Source organism: Anguilla rostrata, chromosome 11 (assembly GCF_018555375.3).
Source record: "Anguilla rostrata isolate EN2019 chromosome 11, ASM1855537v3, whole genome shotgun sequence".
Classification (NCBI taxonomy): domain Eukaryota; kingdom Metazoa; phylum Chordata; class Actinopteri; order Anguilliformes; family Anguillidae; genus Anguilla; species Anguilla rostrata.
This window is the reverse complement of record NC_057943.1, coordinates 9,476,677-9,495,755: the sequence shown is the minus strand read 5'-3', so window position 1 is coordinate 9,495,755 and position 19,079 is coordinate 9,476,677. Positions and strand designations below refer to the sequence as shown.

Genomic DNA, 19,079 nt, shown 5'->3' with positions numbered 1-19,079 from the left:
AACGTTTTGGGATAAACCCAGGATTTTTGGTTTCGCAAACCGAGTTCATAATTTAGCCTGACACCCTATGCAGGCAAACTACTGCTATCGCCGCTTGTCACCGAACCGTACGGCTTTCCTGGATGGACAACGTCAAGTTTCAGCCGCTGGCGGCATTCGATTCTTCTCTCCGCCTTACTCGCCGCTGGACGCAGCGTTTGATGCTTGTCGTGTGAAAGCGGCTTTAGGCCGATGACATCAGAGCCTCCATAACTGTTAACATGGCACCTGCCATAGGCAGTCACCTCTGCCCCAACACAGGACAGGCTCCAAAGCAGCACTACAATGCTGCACTGTAATCTTCTCCTGATCTGCATTTCACCGCGAAAATCAGCCCGGCCAGGCCTCCGCAGAGGATCCCCTCCTAAGGCCACTGGGCTGGCATTCTGGCCCTAAGCTTTAGTCAAGAATGTCTGCGGGTGCCAATTCCGAATTTGAGAATAATATTGAAAAGATTTAAACAAAATTAATACGCAGTTCACGCCCCCCTCTCCCTCTTTAAAAAGCTTTTTGCAAGTACCGTGTTTAATTTTTATTTTTTTTAATCGACCTGCCTAATCAAAGTACGTAAAAATGAATAATTCATTTTTTAAAATCCTTTTCAAAACGAGCCAGTTATATTCTACTAATTGACCGATATTGGAGGTTCATCTGGGGATGTTCCTGCTAAATGGGATAGTCTAATAATATATCATGCATATCCAGGGGGCATGGGGATAAATAATGAGCTCTACAGAAACAAAAAATATTTTTTTTATCATTTCATATTTACTGCACAGCTAAACATACATTTCATCAGTAGCCTTCTGACACACAGTGAGAACAGCATTTCATTACCTGCCGAACTCTGCTGCTCACTTACCTGCTCATCCGAGGGCCAAGTCACCGTGAGGTGATCCCGCACCTCCATAAACCACAGGAAATTCAGCAGCTGGGTGAATAAACTGCAGTGACCAGGAAATGGGCTGTAAAACCAACTAATTAAATTCGCCCGTTCTCACTTGCAGACACTTATGACTAAACCCTAATGACGATATTGTGGTGAAAGAAAAATGGATCGATTCTCCCATTGTTCTTCTTGGTTCCTTTGTGCTGCTAGTCATCCATTTATCAAGCAGCGATTCTGAAAGAGCTGATTGAAAAGGCCCATTTTTAAAGCAGTACGTGAAATGGCCAGAGAGCCAATAATAACGACTCTAGAACCAAGCCAACATGCATCTTTGTTCTGCATCATTAGGCTCCATTTGTAATGCCCACTGAAATCAAAGAAGATGGCGTGATCACGTGAGCTAGACGCCTGATCTGGAGCATCTGTTACACGTGGCCACAGTTACACGACAGTTGCACAGCTCACCCTCGACCCTCACCAGCCAAGTAAAGTTTTTTGCGATTGCTCCAATGAATTCCTCCCGTTTACCTCGATTTCGTGCAAAATCGGGGAAGTATCACCGACCGAAACGTAGTACGAGGTTTACAGAGTAGCCTGCGTTCGTACCGAGGTGTTGTAAAAAAGGGGGGGAAAAGACGCTGCGGAGAGCCAGTACGCACCAAGCGGTCAACTCATTTCGAGGAGCCAGGATGCTGTGAAAGCAGGAAGTGGGATTTGTGCGGTTAACACAGCACTTAATGGGACTCAGGGGAGGCGCGGCCGACGCATCGCTCTCCGTGGGGGCAGATGGGGCAGGAAGGAAACGGACGACCAACCACGCAACACCCGGGGCCCGAAGGTGAGAGACAGCATCTGTTCAGAATAACAAGCAGCTGGGAAGACGGGTCCCCTGCTAAAAATGTACAATTATTTATTTGAGCCATAATAATCAAAATGTGAATGCATGGCGACAATACAGGCGAATATCAGATTTGGATCAAGAGTCAAAACTGGATGAATAAAAAATCTGGAAGTTTTTTTATGATTTTTTTTTTAAGGAATAAAAGAGAAGCAAAAATTTTAAAAGATGCAAGTCTGTGTCTGAAGGCAAGGAAGCATTACTATTTGGTCACCTTTACAGCAGACTACAGAAAGTGAAATCCTTTGCGCTGTACATGAAAAGAAATGCACCGGATGAAAGGCTCGACTCTGTTTATGATAATCCGTGATGGGAAGAGACGTGCACTCTCACATCCTCGTGAGTTTCTGAAGACGTGCTGGCTTTCCTCCCCCTGCGATGCCACTGTCGTCACTGCGAAAGGTAATGAGCCTTCAACAAGATAATAAAGAGCTGGATCTTTAAAAACCAGAGCAGCAAACGCAAGCGCTACAAAGCGCTTTTCTTAAGAAGGCCATTTGTACAACAGTACAAGGCAAGGAAGGCACAATGACAGAATCATCTGGACTGGAGACAGCCACTACCCGGTGGAGTAAGATGAATATTCTCAATTAAAAGGCTGTCTATTGCAACTTCCGTTTCCCTCTTACGAGATGAATGCAAGTATTGTGAATGTATAGCGAGTATTGACGGAAAAAGGCAAAGTTATTTCTTCCCACATAGGTGCAAAACCTCTTCCCACTGAAACACAGGTAGAAACTCTGGTGGCCTTCACACTCAGTCCTGGGGGCTGTCAAACGATACAGGCTTGGCTCACTTGCTTATTGTCATTGAAACGTTCACCTCTTTCTGAAGGAACCATTTTCCATATGGCACATTACCGAAAATTAAAGCATCAGATAATCTGACTGACTGATTAAAATTGCCTGGGATGTAAATATGGAACATTTGTTCTTCATAGCGTGCACTGCCATTTCTGACATAACGTGACCTTAAAAGGGTAAATTGTACGTCAACAGACATTAATTGCAAGTAAGAACAATTAGCAGTTCTTTACAATTCAGAGGGTGCAATTTTGTACGGAATGAAAACCAGCATACACAGGGGGTCCCCAGGATTCGAGTTTGAAAACCCCTCGTTCCTGTCTATCACTAAACTCTCCTTTAGACTTTTCTTTTACACAGAAACCGCATGAAATCCATCAGGAGTAATTCAACCTCTGACAACAGCACATTTACAAATCACATCATCACCTGTCCATAAAACCGGGGTTATTATAAAAAAGGGACATGCAGACCTGCAGGCTAACAGCCCACAACCAAAGCATATAATTCAAAAGCATATATAAAGCATGTCTGTAATTAAACCTGACAAGCCACAAATGAAGATTGTTGAATGGCACTCATTTCCAAATACTGTTGGCCAAAAAAAGACAGGCAGAGCAAGAGACACTTTCATTTTCATCCAAGGAGAAGTGGGCTGTGTTTGTCACTGGGAGAAGGCTATGGGCTAACAAAGCCCAGAGTCTGAACTTCCTGTCTGATCCTTTCTCAAACCAGAAAGAATGCTCCAAGTAGAGCGCAGACCTCCAAGGCACAACAACCTTCCTTCACACGAATGCGCACAGCAAACGCCTCAGCAATCCAGTCATCACTTTCTGAGACATGTCTGGCCTGATGGGGGCGTGACAGGAAAGGTCATGGGGTCACTATAATCAATCGACTTCTTTTTCCTGGGAATGTGAATGAGCTCAGCAAATTTCATGGCAATCCAGCCATTACGTTTTGAGATATGTTGATCACAATCTGAAAGTTTGGCCCGACTGTGGCGCTAGAAGAAAGGTCATGGGGGGCGGGGGGGGGTCACCAAAATCAATATATTTCCTCCACTTGGGTTCATAAATGTACGCAGCAAATTTCACGGTAATCCAGCAATAACTTTTCCAGATATGACTATCATGGATGGACAAATGGATGGACATTGTTGTATAACTTCCTAGGCGGAGGTAACTATACTGCATGCATGTTGTGCCCTCCAATATGCACATACCCTTCTATCCGATAGAGACACAACAGCCGCTGCATTGTATAAGGCTGGTAGACTGTAACAGCTGCCAAAGGTTGTTTCCCCATGTGCTGAATTAAGGGTTGGAGTACGTGACCCATCTGTTTTGTTATAAACCTCGTCACTCTGGAACATTGTACACGATTGCATGAACACATGACTTCTTGTTGTATTCTTTTAATTCAAGCCAAGAAAATATGTTTTATTTCATCATTTTAGTAAATCACCCATTGGAGACATATAGTTTATAGCATGCACATATTGCTTTGCATGTAATACAGAAGTGCTGAATATATTTACGAGTGTGTGTGTGTGTGTGTGTGTGTGTTCTATCTGTGGCAATATGACTATATGAGTCATGAGGAAACAAATTAGCAACAAAGACCACGCCATATGCTGAAGAAAAGCCTCATCAGGTAACACACCACACCGCTCCTCCCTGGCCTCTCACCATTTCACTTCACTTCACTTCTTTTCTTCCATTACGTACACTCTGCCCTCACCTGTCCATTACCAGATTGCTCTCATTATTTACTTAATTTTTTTGGCCATGTTTATAATTCTGGTTTTCAAAAAAAAAAAAATGATGAACATGAACTCAAAAAACCAGGGGGGGGGGGGATGTATGGGGGTTGTTGGGTTTACCATTTGAATATTGCACATTTTCAACCCTTACGGATAATGAACTAACAAGCAATCTCCACAGCTGACTTCCTTCAGCTGATTAACAGAAGGTCTCCAGGGCATCTGTCCATCTGTCTGCACTGGAGGGTGGTCAATACAGACGAAGGATCATTCACTACACTGAACAACCCTCAATACTCCAAGCAGATACGGGCACAGTGCATAGTGTCCGATACTGCATCCTCCCCCTCCCCATCATGGGGTTTTCTACTTAGTGGGGATCTGACATCAACAGAGGCCTTTTTTTTTTTGACCATATTGCCATTTCGGGAAAAGAAAAATCACACGGGGGTAGGTGGGTAAGAAATACGTGTGGACACGCAGTGTCCACGCCACAGTAAAGCCCTGCTTCAGGACCGTTTTAGCCTCCCCTCTGGAAGTCATCCATTTCACACATGAAACCAAAATCAATTTAGTTCCTATAAATGGCTCCGCACACAGTCAGCAACTCTTTAATGCACCGTAGAACCCAATATTAACACAGTTCCCTGCCACAGTCAAACATTTTTTAAGTATGTTACGGGTTGTTAAAAAACCTCAATTATTTGGCCTGATTCCAAACTCGATTAAGCCGTGTTAAACTCAGAAGTGCAATACAGAATAACCTCTCCTCTTTTAAACGTGCTCAGAAAAGCAGAAATATATTAAAAATAACCACACACAAACTGGACTACATCTCCCGATTTGTAGCCACGGGTTCTGTTTTTTTTTTCCCTGCGGGAGAGGGCCAGCTGGAGCGTGGCTCCGTAACAGAAGCTGCGTTTCGGTGACCTGCGGGGTGTTTATGAACGGGGTTTTCGGCGAGCGACGGCGCGTCACCCGACGGCAGATACTCACTGTCTTCTCCCGGGCACGGCATGCCAGGCCTCTCGGGAATACCGGGAAAAACTGCGGGAGAAAAGCGGGAATGCCGCGCATCAGCACACCTCAGCATCGCGTCGGCTGAAGAGAGCACCGGCAGAACTGGCCCTTGGATCTCACAGCACGGCATCAGAGGAGAAAACGATTTCTACACTACGTGCATTCAGAGACTCGCTGTACACACATGATGCCTTTCCGATCGTCTCCTGCTGTGGTATTGATTTCCCCTAGCTCACCGCCCCCCCCCCCCGCCCCCCGCCCCCCTTTCCTTGATGTAGAAAGAGACCAGCTCTGGAGAATGTCAATTCACTGGCACATTTAGCTGTGCTTTAGCAGGGCCCCCCCCCGAGTTCTGCCTGTACCAAATTATTATTCTGCTGTTGTTCTGCATCCTAATGTCTGTTGTGATGATTCATGATTGGTGTGCAATAAGACCTGTTATTCCATCGCCGCTTCAGATGAAAACACTGAGTCATTTTCACAACTGTGTATATTAAATTAAATTATTGATTTATCACAAAGGCGTCAAACCAGCCTTGGCTGAGCGCAGTAAAGTACAATGTACATTTTTGCTTCTCGTTTCTTGAGGATGGCTATGCTCTTGCATTTTTATTTGAGGGTAAATATTGATCTTGGTTGAGATACATTGGAACAGGGCAGACTGTCTAGGTCAGGACTGTGCTCATCCACCCCTGAACAGTTGCAAAGTCCTTTTTGATAAAAACAGGACTGTTACAATTGTCTTCAGGTTCACACATATCCTGATTTTACAAAGATGCTCCATTGTCACCAAGAGTGAGAGCCGTTGTTTTCGGGAGGGACGGCGAAGGAACGAAGAAAGATACCGTGAAGGAGGAGTCCCGACTTCCGGTGGCGGCTGTAGAGGCGGAAAGCTTCCTCCAGCTCCATCTGTGAGGAAATGGTGCACGGATCGCCTAGGAAGAGACGGCAAAAACAAAACAAAACAACAAAAAAAAGTACGATAATGAATACAGTTCATCGACAAGATCAGCAAGAACTTGTCTCATACTCCAGTAAATTCCAGGAATAATGAGCAAGCGGACAAATTACATGGTATAAAAAAAAAATTTCAAAAACCTGCAGATTGAGAAATTAAAGGAAACTGTCAGAGGAGCCATCACGAAAAGTGTTCCAGGAAAGCTTGGCAGGGTTTTTATTACTCAAAACCCATCCTAGCGACTCACGACCCACTCAGGCAAAAAGGAGGATCTGACTAAAAATATAAAAAGCTTTGAAATCTAAAGTCTCTGTATCCTCAAGCAGCACGCTCAATAGCATTTTGCATCCAGCGACGTAAGTAGACAGTCTCGATGTTTCACAGACGTGACTCTCCTCAGAACATGCATCGGCCCCTTATAAAATTTCACTGCTGGACTGAACGGGCCTTTTCACCCTCCTGTGGACACTACAACACTTGTACTCCCTCCAGGTGAAAGCAATGCAAAGTTTTCAACCCATATATCCAGCGTAATCATACAGCTGATCCTGAGAACAGTTTAGTCCTACTCTGGAAAGTGACTTAGGCTGAAACAAGACGGAGTTAAACAGAAGAAAGGGCTTTACACACTCGAGACGATAATGTGGGGAATATGTCTGACACTGGCTGAGATTGCAGGAGATAAAGTAGGAGTGGACCATCATGGTAGAGCCCTGAATACTAAGCCTAAAATCAGCTTTTCTACACCACAAGATCACCATTCAGCCAAAGAGTGTGCTTTGCACTGGTCGCTACATTAAAGGCACCCTCATCCAGGATAACTTGCGGCATTCTTTTTTTTTCCCACACCACCCATGGATATGCCCACACTTTAACTGAAGGCCTAGCGTTTATGCGCTGGCATACTGGCTATGCCCACACATGGAATTGGAAGCCACGGCTGTTTTATGAGGACTACTGTTCTTTAGCTGCTATCCCACACTTGCGCTGCAGTGGACCACAACAAACATCTGTTTTTTTTGGGGGCTTTTTCAAAATATTTTCTATGAATGACAGAGGGACACAAAATCGTTTTGTCACTAAGAGAGGAAGTGTTTTTTTATTTTTGTTGCCTTTTTTAATTTAAGGTTTCATTTGTTTGTTTTCTGTAATGTCCCAAAACCATGCTGTGTTTAGTACAGCTCAGTGACGGGCCCGATCTCAGCCCCACCCCCACAGGAGGATTTAAACGCGTAACAGTCTGCAGGACCTCAGCCTAATCTGGCCTTAAGACCCTGACGGGATTGGCGCTACCTCCCAGAAACTGCAGGGAAGACCAGGTAAAGAGCACACACCTTCATCGTCGATCCACTTGAGAGTGAGTGGCAGCTGCTGGGGCAGGCTGCACATGACTCTGACCTCATCGCACAGGTCCACGTAGGTCATCGATGAATCCAGGTCAGTGATCAGCATGTCCCTAAGGAAACACATCCAGGTCAGTGATCAGCACGTCCATACAGAAACACATCCTGGTCAGTGATTAGCATGACCCTACAGAAACACATCCAGGTCAGTGATCAGCACGTCCCTATGGAAACACATCCAGGTCAGTGATCAGCATGACCCTACAGAAACACATCCAGGTCAGTGATCAGCATGTCTATACAGAAACACACCCCGGTCAGGGAACAGCATGAAGCTACAGAAACACATCCAGGTCAGTGATCAGCATGTCCCCACGGAAACACATCCAGGTCAATGATCAGCATATCCATACAGAAACACATCCAGGTACTTTGAGAGTATTCCAAATCAACACTAAATGTTTCACATTGTAGGATTGCATACATTTCTGCTCATAAACCTGTAAATAAGAAATGTTTTATGGGACCCCATTATGATTAGGTACATTTCATCTCTATGGTAACTGCCTGGTATCATGTTGTAAATAATAATGCCCTTAATTCAGATGTTCCACCACGTTATTTCCCAAAATAGCTAAATTCATTTCATGGAACGAAGAGTACCCCTTTAAGGAATACATTTGGAAACTTGAAACAAAGAGCTACCCTCAAGGCCGCTTTTGGGAGTTTACCTGTGCTAAATGGCTTCTTTCAGTATTGCCTTTTAAGCTATTAGCCGACTGCTATTAGCACAAGCAAGTTGAGGATTACACCGACGTTCCTCTCGAGTTCAGCTGCTCCACCTTAATGAATGGATGAGAGCTGGTGAAGTAAGTGGCTCATAAAAATCCAATCACTGCTTGAAACAGAACATTTATTCCTTTATTCTTTAACTTTACACTCCACCCCATTTCAAGAGGAATTCTTCCTTTTCCAGTTCAGGACTCCTGGGAAACAGTCACGCTCAGAATTTAATCTGTCGGAAAATGAGTTATTCAAGCACAAACAAACACACTCACACAACATCAGTCTTTTTAATGAGCACTTAAAATCCACAATTTTAGAAAGTCTTTCTGTTTTGTTTTACTTGGAAAATTGCTGAAAAATAATGACACATTCAGTGTCAGTTAAATAAAATACATATACATGCCAGTATAAACCTACAGAGCAATGCTATGAATTGGCAAACGATCCCAAGCTATTCTTAAGTCCCACCAAAACCTTTGAGTGGCTGTTACAAAACCAGCCGATGTGTTCGACAAGTTTTGTGCTCAACAGGCGAGCAGCACTGAGAACCGGCCAAAGCGAACGGGTCATCAATGCAGCTCACCTCCAGCCATGCCCATTGGCCCTTTGTGAGAGGGAAGGGCTGCTGTGCTCATCCGGAACTGGCCAGTCCATTTTACTTCCTGTTCTATAGTCTTCTGGGCTTAGAGCTACCATTCCAAGGCTCATCCTACATCCTTATTCACCCCCACCCCCCACTCCTTCCCCCCCCCCCACCCCCACTGAGGACACTATTAGTGCCTCTAGGCAGACTATTACACAGTGCCCTTCACTCACATGCAGCGTAGCGATTTATAAATAGGTTTTTTAAAATATCATTATTCACTATAAATTTCACAAGAGTTCACCCCAATTATCCTTTGCAGCTCATTAAGGTCCACAAATCCAATCCCCCCACCCCCCCCACCAGCCACTTCCCCATCCCCCCTGCCGAAGGCTGTAAGCCACAGCCCATGGCTCCACGCCTCCCAGAGTGCAGCGGGCCTCCCAGCACCACAGAGCCACAGGCGGCCGTCATTCAGGGCCATAAGCAGCCTAAAGGTCGGCACTGGGGGGGGGGGGGGTTAGCGACACTCAGCAGCTTTAAAGAGCTTTACATTAGCATTGCCGCGGCCCTCTGCATTGCCTTGTTCCTGTCTCGCCAGCTTCCTCATCCAGCACACAGCTCATACACTGCATTCAGGAGGAGGGGCAGGAAAGTAGGTGAATGGCCAATACAATAAATCAGTCAAAGTATTTCCTCCCATTCTGAAATAAATGAGAACATGATGCCAGTCCATGGCAGGAGGAGGAAATGCTTTATCACAGAAAATGTCCCTCACGTCAGTGAGACTTCCTCCACAAGTCTGTTGCTGCTAAACAAATGTTAAATATTTGGCCTTATCTCTATAGTGTGGTCACGGTAGTGATAAGCATCCATTTAGGGGGGAAAAAAGCGCACAGGAAAAAAACCTCATGGGGGCTTCATTAGATTTCAACTGACAGACAATGTTTACAATTCAATTTCTTGTGTTTCCCCCTAACCATAATCCCATTGACTGGAACTGTCCAGGTCCAGCTATCCATGCTTCCTGACTAAGACAGAGTAAAAAAAAAAAAAAAACAATCCATGGAGATGACAAGGACAGCAAAAATGCCAGCTCCAGACCAAGTCCCCACCTCAGCAGAGGACGCCTCCTACTAACACAAGAGGACGGTGGGGGAGGGGGAGAAGGAGGTACAGTACGCACACTGGAGACACCTAGTGTATCTGCGATGAAAGTGCAATCTGGGTAGGCAGATAACCTTTGACGAGATTGCGGCTTGAAATGAATCCCTTTTCATTCCAGGAGAAGTCTGTACAACCTTAACAAAAGATTCCCACACATCTCACAAATTCAGTGAAAAGACAAAAACCGTAACACCACTGTCTCTCACTCTGTGTGGTTCCTGCAATTGTCTTTCAGTTGCTTGCCATCTCTGGCATCTGCTACTCTTCCCTGGCCAAGGCCATGAAAAAAGCAGATCGCAGTGGATCTCCGCTGTGGCAACAGACAGAGCGGGGTAGCCATGGCAACCTAAATAGGGGGGCCTTATTGACTTATTAAAAGGACGGTTTCTGCTTTGTGCACAGGAAGAGTTTGAGTCAAACGAAACAACATGCTTCAGACCATCTATGTCTTCTCCCAATGACCTTCAGTCTCTGCAGCATTGTACACCAACTGTACTTTTCTATTCTTCTGATATCACTCGGAATAATAATAATCTGAGAAATAAGTACACACATACATTAAAATGCACTTTTTAACCTTTTCATTTATGACTTTCCCAAATGAAAGCGATTTCTCTTGAATTTCAGTAGAATCCACCACAGGAAACATCCAGCTTCCCCTGACTCCCTTAAATGAAAGGGCTTTGTAAATGACCTTTTCAAACATTCCAGCCAAAACTCAATTTGATTTTAATGCTGTGAATTAAAAAAAATAATAATACAGTCACACTTGATTACTCGGTGTATTTAATATTTACATTTATTCTGATCTGACATACAGTATATTGTTGAGTATCCCACCTCATTGCAAAAGTGAAACGGCCTAGTACAGTTAGGAGTGTACTTATATTAGTGGGTGTTCTGTTTAAAACAGTGTTGTCCTTAACACAATAGAGTCTGTATATTCTGAACAGAATCATCCGAATCAGTGTCCAGGTCTGTGCATAGCAACACTGATACTGTTGCTATGACCAGAAAAGCTTTCTTCAGACCAGAAAAGCAGTAGCAAAATATTTTTAAATATACATCTCTATTTAACGGTCAAGAACAAACTGATGATACAAGAAACATCAGACATAGTGCATTTTTACAAATCCAAGAGCTCTTTAAAAAAATATTTAAAAAAAAAAAAACAGATCAATAATTTAAAATATCCCAAGGTTAATCTATTGAGGGGGGGGTGCAGTAGAAACTGTGAACACAGACAGGAGCACATTCCTGTCAGAGGGACTAAGGGAACATCTTGGCCCAAAGCATGCTGGGTTTTGGACCGCACATCCCCAGCCAAGCCAAGACAGGCAGGAGTCCGTTGACAATACCCCGGCAACAAGCCCCACCCACCCACCCACACAATGCAACATGCTCCACCAGGGAAATCCAGGCACTGCTTCATGACTGCACTGCTTCTGTCACATTGTCTCTTGTTACAATTCTGCAACACAAAGAACCTCAAATGCCTTTAAAAAAAATAAATAAATAAATAAGACACAGCATCTGGGTGAGGGAAACAATGCAGTCTGAAACCAAACGGACCATTCATGGTGTGAATGCACGCCCTCATAAAACACATCACCCCCCCGAGACCCAGACGTGGCCTAATACTGTACAATGCCTCGGTTACACCATACTATACCAAAACCGTCAGTGACGGGTATGAACAGTCACAAACTAATGGACATTTGAAAACTACAGTTTGGAAAATGTCAAAAGTGACAGAAGATAAACATCATAAACCACCATGACGCCTAATACACACACACACACACACCCGCACAAGCCCCCCACTGAATCATCATTCTGTAGTTCAGTTTTCTTAGGTGTAAAATTTTTAATTGTACATAGGTTTCTTCCCATCTTAGTACGGACGGACTTCGTTTCAAATTACACTGCATATGGAAGCATAAATCTGCTGCAGACAAAAATGATTAAATGGGCCATAAATTAGTCCAGTCAGTGTTCCTGATGACCTTGCCCTCACCCTGAGAATAAAATGCTGTTAGCTATGCTGTCTAAGTGTAGCACTGAAGTAAACCGGTACTTTTTTAGACTCACAAATGTTGGGGCGGCTTAGCTCAGGAGGTAAGACCGATTGTCTGGCAGTCGGAGGGTTGCTGGTTCAAACCCCGCCCTGGGCATGTCGAAGTGTCCTTGAGCAAGACACCTAACCCCTAACTGCTCTGGCAAATGATAGGCATCAATTGTAAAGCTCTTTGGATAAAAGCGCTATATAAGTGCAGTCCATTTACCATTTACAACCCAATCCTGTTGTACATGCACTTTTTAAAACAAAATGAAACAGGGAGGGGTAATCAAGTGAGATGCTGGTGTAAACCTGTGATAATTATGGCACAGTCAGCACAAGAAACACTTCTTCTCTGCCAGCTCCAACACAGTGGCAAATACCTTACCCCGCCCCATAACCCTTGTACTGTTTGCACAGCACAGATTTAACTGTCACTCAAGGGCGCCGGCAAGGCGTGTCACAGGAGTTCTGGAGCACTGAGAGAGGGTGGAAACGCTGCATGTTTGAGCACCATTGTGACATCACTAATCTCCATGTCAATCACTCTGTGCCCAGAAACTCTTCCCCCCCCCCCATGTTATCAGTGAATGTCATGAACTGGTAATGTGGAGTAGGGCTAATTCCTGACAGGCAGCTAAATGCATTTTACACTACTGTTCGGCAGGCAACTGTGTGCCTCTGATAAGCACAGACGACAGAATTTCCTAATGAAACGGAGGAATTTAGTTTCCTATCAACATTAAACAGTTGTTTGTATCAAGTTCAAGTTTCAAACAGAACAAATCAAAAAATTGCTTCCTCAATTGCGATTTTCTTCCCGCAGAACATCAGTCGTCACAGTCAGACACATTTATGTGTTGCACATGTAGTGATAAGATGGAACACGACAAACACGACATGGTATTCCAACCCGCTTTTTCGAGAAGGGTGACTGATCAACGCAATCTCCCTCACTTCTGGACGGCTTGTTAATCATAAATTCACCTTCCGGCAGGCTAAGAGACCTTTGCCTGAGACAGCAACTTGGGAAATTTTGTATTACTGTCTCATTCCGATGATTCGTATTCCAGAGAGCGTGAACATCTCCTTCTGCAAGCCAGCTACATAAACAGGGATAAGTTGCGGAAGTTGCAGAAATTAACTCCAGCATATACATGCACATGTGATTGGGCATTCGCCAGACTGGGGGGTGGGGGTGTGGCGGGTGAGGGGCTTAAAAAAAGAAGGCACCTTGTTGTGTTCAGGTAAAAGCAAATCCTGCCTGACTCTCATAACCACAGTGACAAATCACATTCCATAGCCCAATAACATGCTCAGCTCAGAATAACAGAAAAAAAACTCAACTGCACAATACTGAACTGCACAATTTGGCCTTCTAATATTCCTGTTAGCTATCACCTCAACCTGCTTAACCCATTTTATTTGCTGTGATAGATCTCTTATAGCATTTCTGCTATATTTCATTCTACCGCTACTTTACACAAGGCCCTCTATAGCCAGGTTCCTCTCGAGATTTTCCCATTGGGAGTTTTTTCTCACAAACATTTCAGGGTTCTCTCCCCACTGGTGTTCTTTTTTTTTTTTACCTCATGTGCTTCAAGCCTGATGTTTGCTCTGTTTGCTCTTTTTTCTCTGTCTCTTGCCTTGCTACTCTGCTAAGTGTCCTTGTGACAGTTCTCTGTAAAAAAAAAAAAAAAAAAAAAAGCGCTATACAAATAAAATTGAATTGAACTTAAAAAAACTGCAGCAACAAAATGTGTGTGTGTGTGTGGGGGGGGGGGGGGGGGTTGGGGGAGGAGCAAGAAACACTCTCTAAATCTGAGGCCACACTGACACTCCGAAGTTCAATGGGCTGGGAAGAAAATAAAAACCGAAAGTTACACATGGGTGGAGTGTTTGCAGTCAACTTACCCTGCACTCAATTACACAGCAAGCGGTCCCCTAGTGTCCCAAGAAATATGAGCTGACTGCACTCAGCACAGAACTCAAAAGAACACATTTTTCATGGTGGGAAAACGGTGGTGGGATCCAAGGACAAGAGCATTTGTTTGATGTGAGGAAAGACACCAAGTCACTCAACGGTATGCTCCTCATAGACAAATCATTGGCATTCAGACTTCTGAAGACAGCCAAATCCCCAGTAAACATTACTTCCACCACGGCAGGGAGGTCGGGTAACATTAAAAAGGTATGTGAGGACAGTATTGCTCAAACTGAAGGATAGCCAAGTCAAAGATATAAAGGCAGCAGAAAATTTCATAACGTCACAAAAAAAATACAAACTCACACTGTAGCAATGCAAGCTAATCCAAGGGCACACAGCAAATAGGGAAAAGAGCTTATTATTCAGCACCAGAGGAGCAAACATTCAGATAGGTATGGATTTATCAACCTCTGACACAACTGGACATTTCAATTTAAACACCATAGCATAAATACATGTATACGCAGCTTAAACTGCTTATAGAAGAGTAATGACTTATAATTCCACCTTATAAAGCATAACCTCATTACATTACTGCTCTATGCTAACATGTTTTCCAAGAAGCACATGAGCTCCTAAAATGAAAAATTTAGAAGCACACTTCTGAATCCCAACAATTATGCATGCTCCTAAATCATTTTTCCAGTTAGCACATAGCCTACCAATTTTCAGGGGCAAATGCTCTTAAAATGGGAGCGCTGTAGAGTCTTGTTCCTGTATTGATAATACTCTCACACTTAAGCCCACCATACAAAAACCTGATTTACAGTAAACAAAATGAAAGAAAAAATTGAAATGCACCCGATTCCTGCAGCAGATGGCAAATGCAACCAACCTAAATGGCAGGGTCAAGACCTTACAGCAGTGGTCTCCAACCCTGGTCCTAGAGAGCTACAGGGTCTGCTGGTTTTCCAGCGTTCCCACTCATTTTAGGAACTCATTTTCCAGGACTTTAAGGACAATTTCCATGACTTAGACTTACAGACATGAAACATGGACAATGGTAGCCCAAAGCTGGTGGTGGACCGGGGGAGGGAGGGGTTGGGTGGCAATGTGCAAGTACCTTAACCATTCAAAACTTTGTGCTGCCGTGTAATCTCAGCAGCTAATAAAAATAAGGAAAAGCAGAGAAAAATACAGGAAAAATACACAATCTCTAAATATACTGTTTAATAGCTTGACTTATAGCCTAGCCTACAATTTTACAGGACCTCACAAACATTTCCAGGACATTTTGTTAATTTTCTCATTTTCCAAGTGTTTACCATGACTGGAAAACTAGTCGAAAAATTTCCAGGTTTTCAAGGTTTTCCAGGACGAGTGGGAACCCTGTTTTCATAGTGACTCTGCACTCTCAATTAGAGCAGCTGATCACACAGTTAACTCAACTCACCTGGTGTCTTGGGTCTCAAGTGGGTGCTGATTTTAAGGTGAAAACAAAAACCAGCAGACCCTGTAGCTCTCCAGGACCAGGGTTGGAGACCACTGCCTTATAGTCTCTGGCCAAGGAGACTGAGAGAAATTGCGCACACTGTTTTTATACCAAGGATTCTGAGCAGAACTATGACACATCATCATATCATAAGCATGGTAAATGGTAAATGGACTGCATTTATATAGCGCGGGGATTGAAATGGCAACCCTCCAACTGCCAGACAAGCGCTCTTACCTCCTGAGCTATGTCGCCCCCTATGTATGTATGTACATAGGGGTATGTATGTAGCTAAAGAATAAAAACTGTTTGTCCATTGGCTCCTGAAATTTCAGAAAGCCAAGTCTAAGAAAAGTAAGAGCGGCACGGGTGGCAGTGTAGTATATTGGGTAAGGAGCTGGCCGTGTAACCTAAATCTCATACAGTAGGTCGTAGGCTAGGACACTGCCATTGTAACCTTTAGCAAGGTACTTAACCTGCATTGCTTCAGTATAGGCTACATCTAGCTGTACAAATGGATGCAATGTGAATGCTATGTAAAGAGCTGTATCGCTCCGGGTGAGGTCATCTGCTGAAAATGCTTGTAATGTAACGTAATAATTACACATGGCTTTACAAAAAACACAATGGTGGCTCACACACAGCAGCAATGTGAAACGACCAAGAGGTTTTACACTGTCTGTCTCAGTTAGGAGCGATAGACAAAGGAATAAATATTGTGATGCAATTTCCTGATGAAAGCACACACCTCTTGGCGATGAATATAATGCCAGCAGACATTTCTTTATCAGTGCTTTGCATTCCCGCTTGCGGGATTACAACACATGGAGATACGGGAACAACCAGCTGGGAAATGCACATCAGCATACTTTCCACAGCACTCACGCTCACCCCTCCAACTCCCCCCCCCCCCCCCCTCCCCCAATAAAACTGGACCAAGAGCATTCTTGATCCGCTGTTGCATTGTAAGGTTCTCTATTTTCACACCCCTCACACCCAGTACTCCCCAAAGGACAGGTCCGAGAGCACAATGCCACACACACACACCGCTTTGTTATAGGAAAGATTTCCTTCTCTCAAGGTGCTTTAGCCTACTTTTGGCGCCACGGTTACATGCTTGTGAAACTTGCGGAAAAACTTACCGTATGCCAGTTAATACCCAACGGGCCTTGGTAATGTGTGTAGGGGCATTAAGACAAATTTAACACCATTCATAACCTTGCACCTCCACTGGTGTCTGAGATCAAAGAGCAGGATAGGCAGTATATCGTCCAATCGTCTTCCCCGCTGAAAATATTGTGTGTACTTTCTTTGTGGGAAAGATAAATGTCAACGATCTTTCTATGATACTACATTGAAACAGTATATTACTAGTATATTCCACCCGATTTTAAATGGATGTCCTTTGTGCAGTTGCTGTAATTGTACACTTTTCACAGTGTCGCGCAGATTCACACGCTGCAGTATCACATTTCTGATAGACTTCCTGTGCTCAGTGAACCACAGCCCACTTCGTCAAGGGCACCATTGGCAGCCCTGATAAGAATGAATGCATCTGACCGCAAATTCTGAATTGTTTTTTATCTGTGGTTTACTTGGTGGGCAGGGGGGGCTGAAGATGAAAGCTTTTGCAGTGTTTCAATCAGAAAATATTAGATTTTTTTTTATTCTCTTGCTCCAGCAACCCTGACCAGGAATAAGCGGGTATAGATCATGGATGGATTGATACATTTTCTTGTTTTTTTTTTTTGGGGGGGGGGGGGGGGGCTAGACAGCTAGACAAGGCTGGGCGCCCATGTGTTTGGGGGCTACCCTGTATTGTGGTAGAGACTGCTACGGTAGGACTGTTGCTGGCAGAACAGTTTATTTTTAATGAAATTACTTTGCATTACAAAGGAGTCTGGTGGATCAGATGTACAGGCTGCCAACTGTTTTTCTCAAAAGTAAAACTGTCAGATGCATTCTGCACCAGCTCACCGCTCGCCCCCCCCCCTCCCCCTCCCCCTCCCCCCCAAAAAGAAATGGAATGGAAACACTGCTTTTTCTGTCAGTCTTTATTTGACACTGTAAATTACATACACCCTGGTATTTCTGAGACATTAAGACCTCTCTACTAAAAGCCACATTTCTCCATTACAATGTACACAGTTCAAGCAGTACTGCAGAGCACCTACAACTAAGACACACATTACAGACCCAGAAGAGTAAAACACATTTTAAAATGTAAATAAATAAATAAATTAATTAATTAATTAATTTGCATACGAAACTGGTCAATTACAATAACAATCTATTGATCTATGAATCTATGGCGCTCCACTGTGCTGGATTACGATCACAATCCAGGGCAGTGGACACCTACAGATTCACTCTTATAAGCCTCAAACTCTGACCCAGAGAACAGTAAGAGGTGTGTGGCTGCACTGAATCCTGCAGAGGACCACCTGCTCAAAGACAGACCCACTGTAAAAATGCAACTACGCAATTTTATTTCCATGAAATATAGGCTATGTTTTCCACATTGACTGTTTGGATCAGGGACGGTGACTGAGGCTCCAACCTGAACAACGCTGTTCACGTACTGTAGCCATCGACAAAAAAAACTGCAGTATTACCAAAGCTGTCTGGAGTAACTGCCAACATTACAGCACTACACCAAATCCAGAGGAGGGAAACAGCAAGTCAAAATGTATAATCCTAAAATCCCTATCTTTACTGCAGCACTCATGTGATGTAAATTTTTTTTTAAAAACTCATTCCTCAGCACCCTCCACCTCCAAAGAGAATTCTGTCCAATCACTGAGCTCATCTTCAAAATATATGCACACAATAAGGGTCACGTGAAGTTCACGCCTTGATGTCTGGCTCTGGGTCTCTATGGAAACGCGGATGACAGGCCTATTCCTTGCCTAGAAGGTATACAGTATCAAAAACCAAAATGTGAAAAGCAGAAGCGCTCTGTTAGTTATTCAAGTTGTCAGACAGACCTCTTAAATGCATTAATTGAAACTTGCCTCAACATTGCACTCCGCAGGTAAAAATGTGTGTCCTCGTAGAATTAGCATCAGCGCTACACCGATGGGTTCAAATTCTCCACAGACGAGAAAAGGAAAATCTAAAAACTGACTACGTAAAAAAAATTAATGGTTCCATGCCTCATCTGGTATAAAATCCTATACGTAAAAAAGCCAGATTTATTTAAAGCACTCAAGTCTGTTCTTTGAGTACTGTGACATTTCGCCACACACCGGCTTAAAACACACAGGGCACCTCTGCATCTACATTAAAAAAATGAATGCATTGTTGCAAAGCCACAACAGAGGCAAAATCGGAGCTGCAGGCTACATTCA

The 19,079-nt window shown here is 43.8% G+C and overlaps 1 protein-coding gene across 3 annotated transcripts in view; it reads right to left on the bottom strand.

Moving 5' to 3' along the window:
• Nucleotides 1-19,079, bottom strand: part of prkcz (protein kinase C, zeta) — a 140,707-nt gene that overhangs the window by 108,209 nt on the left and 13,419 nt on the right. For 2 of the 3 annotated variants that reach the window (XM_064297745.1, XM_064297744.1), the window contains exons 2-4: nucleotides 7,707-7,828; nucleotides 6,260-6,349; nucleotides 5,391-5,441 (exon numbers count right to left, since the gene is read on the bottom strand). In XM_064297745.1, coding sequence (XP_064153815.1) covers nucleotides 5,391-5,441; nucleotides 6,260-6,349; nucleotides 7,707-7,828 — 263 coding nt within the window. Of the gene's footprint in view, nucleotides 1-5,390; nucleotides 5,442-6,259; nucleotides 6,350-7,706; nucleotides 7,829-8,446; nucleotides 8,467-19,079 lie in introns of those variants that run through there. The other variant, XM_064297746.1, reaches the window with a different exon arrangement.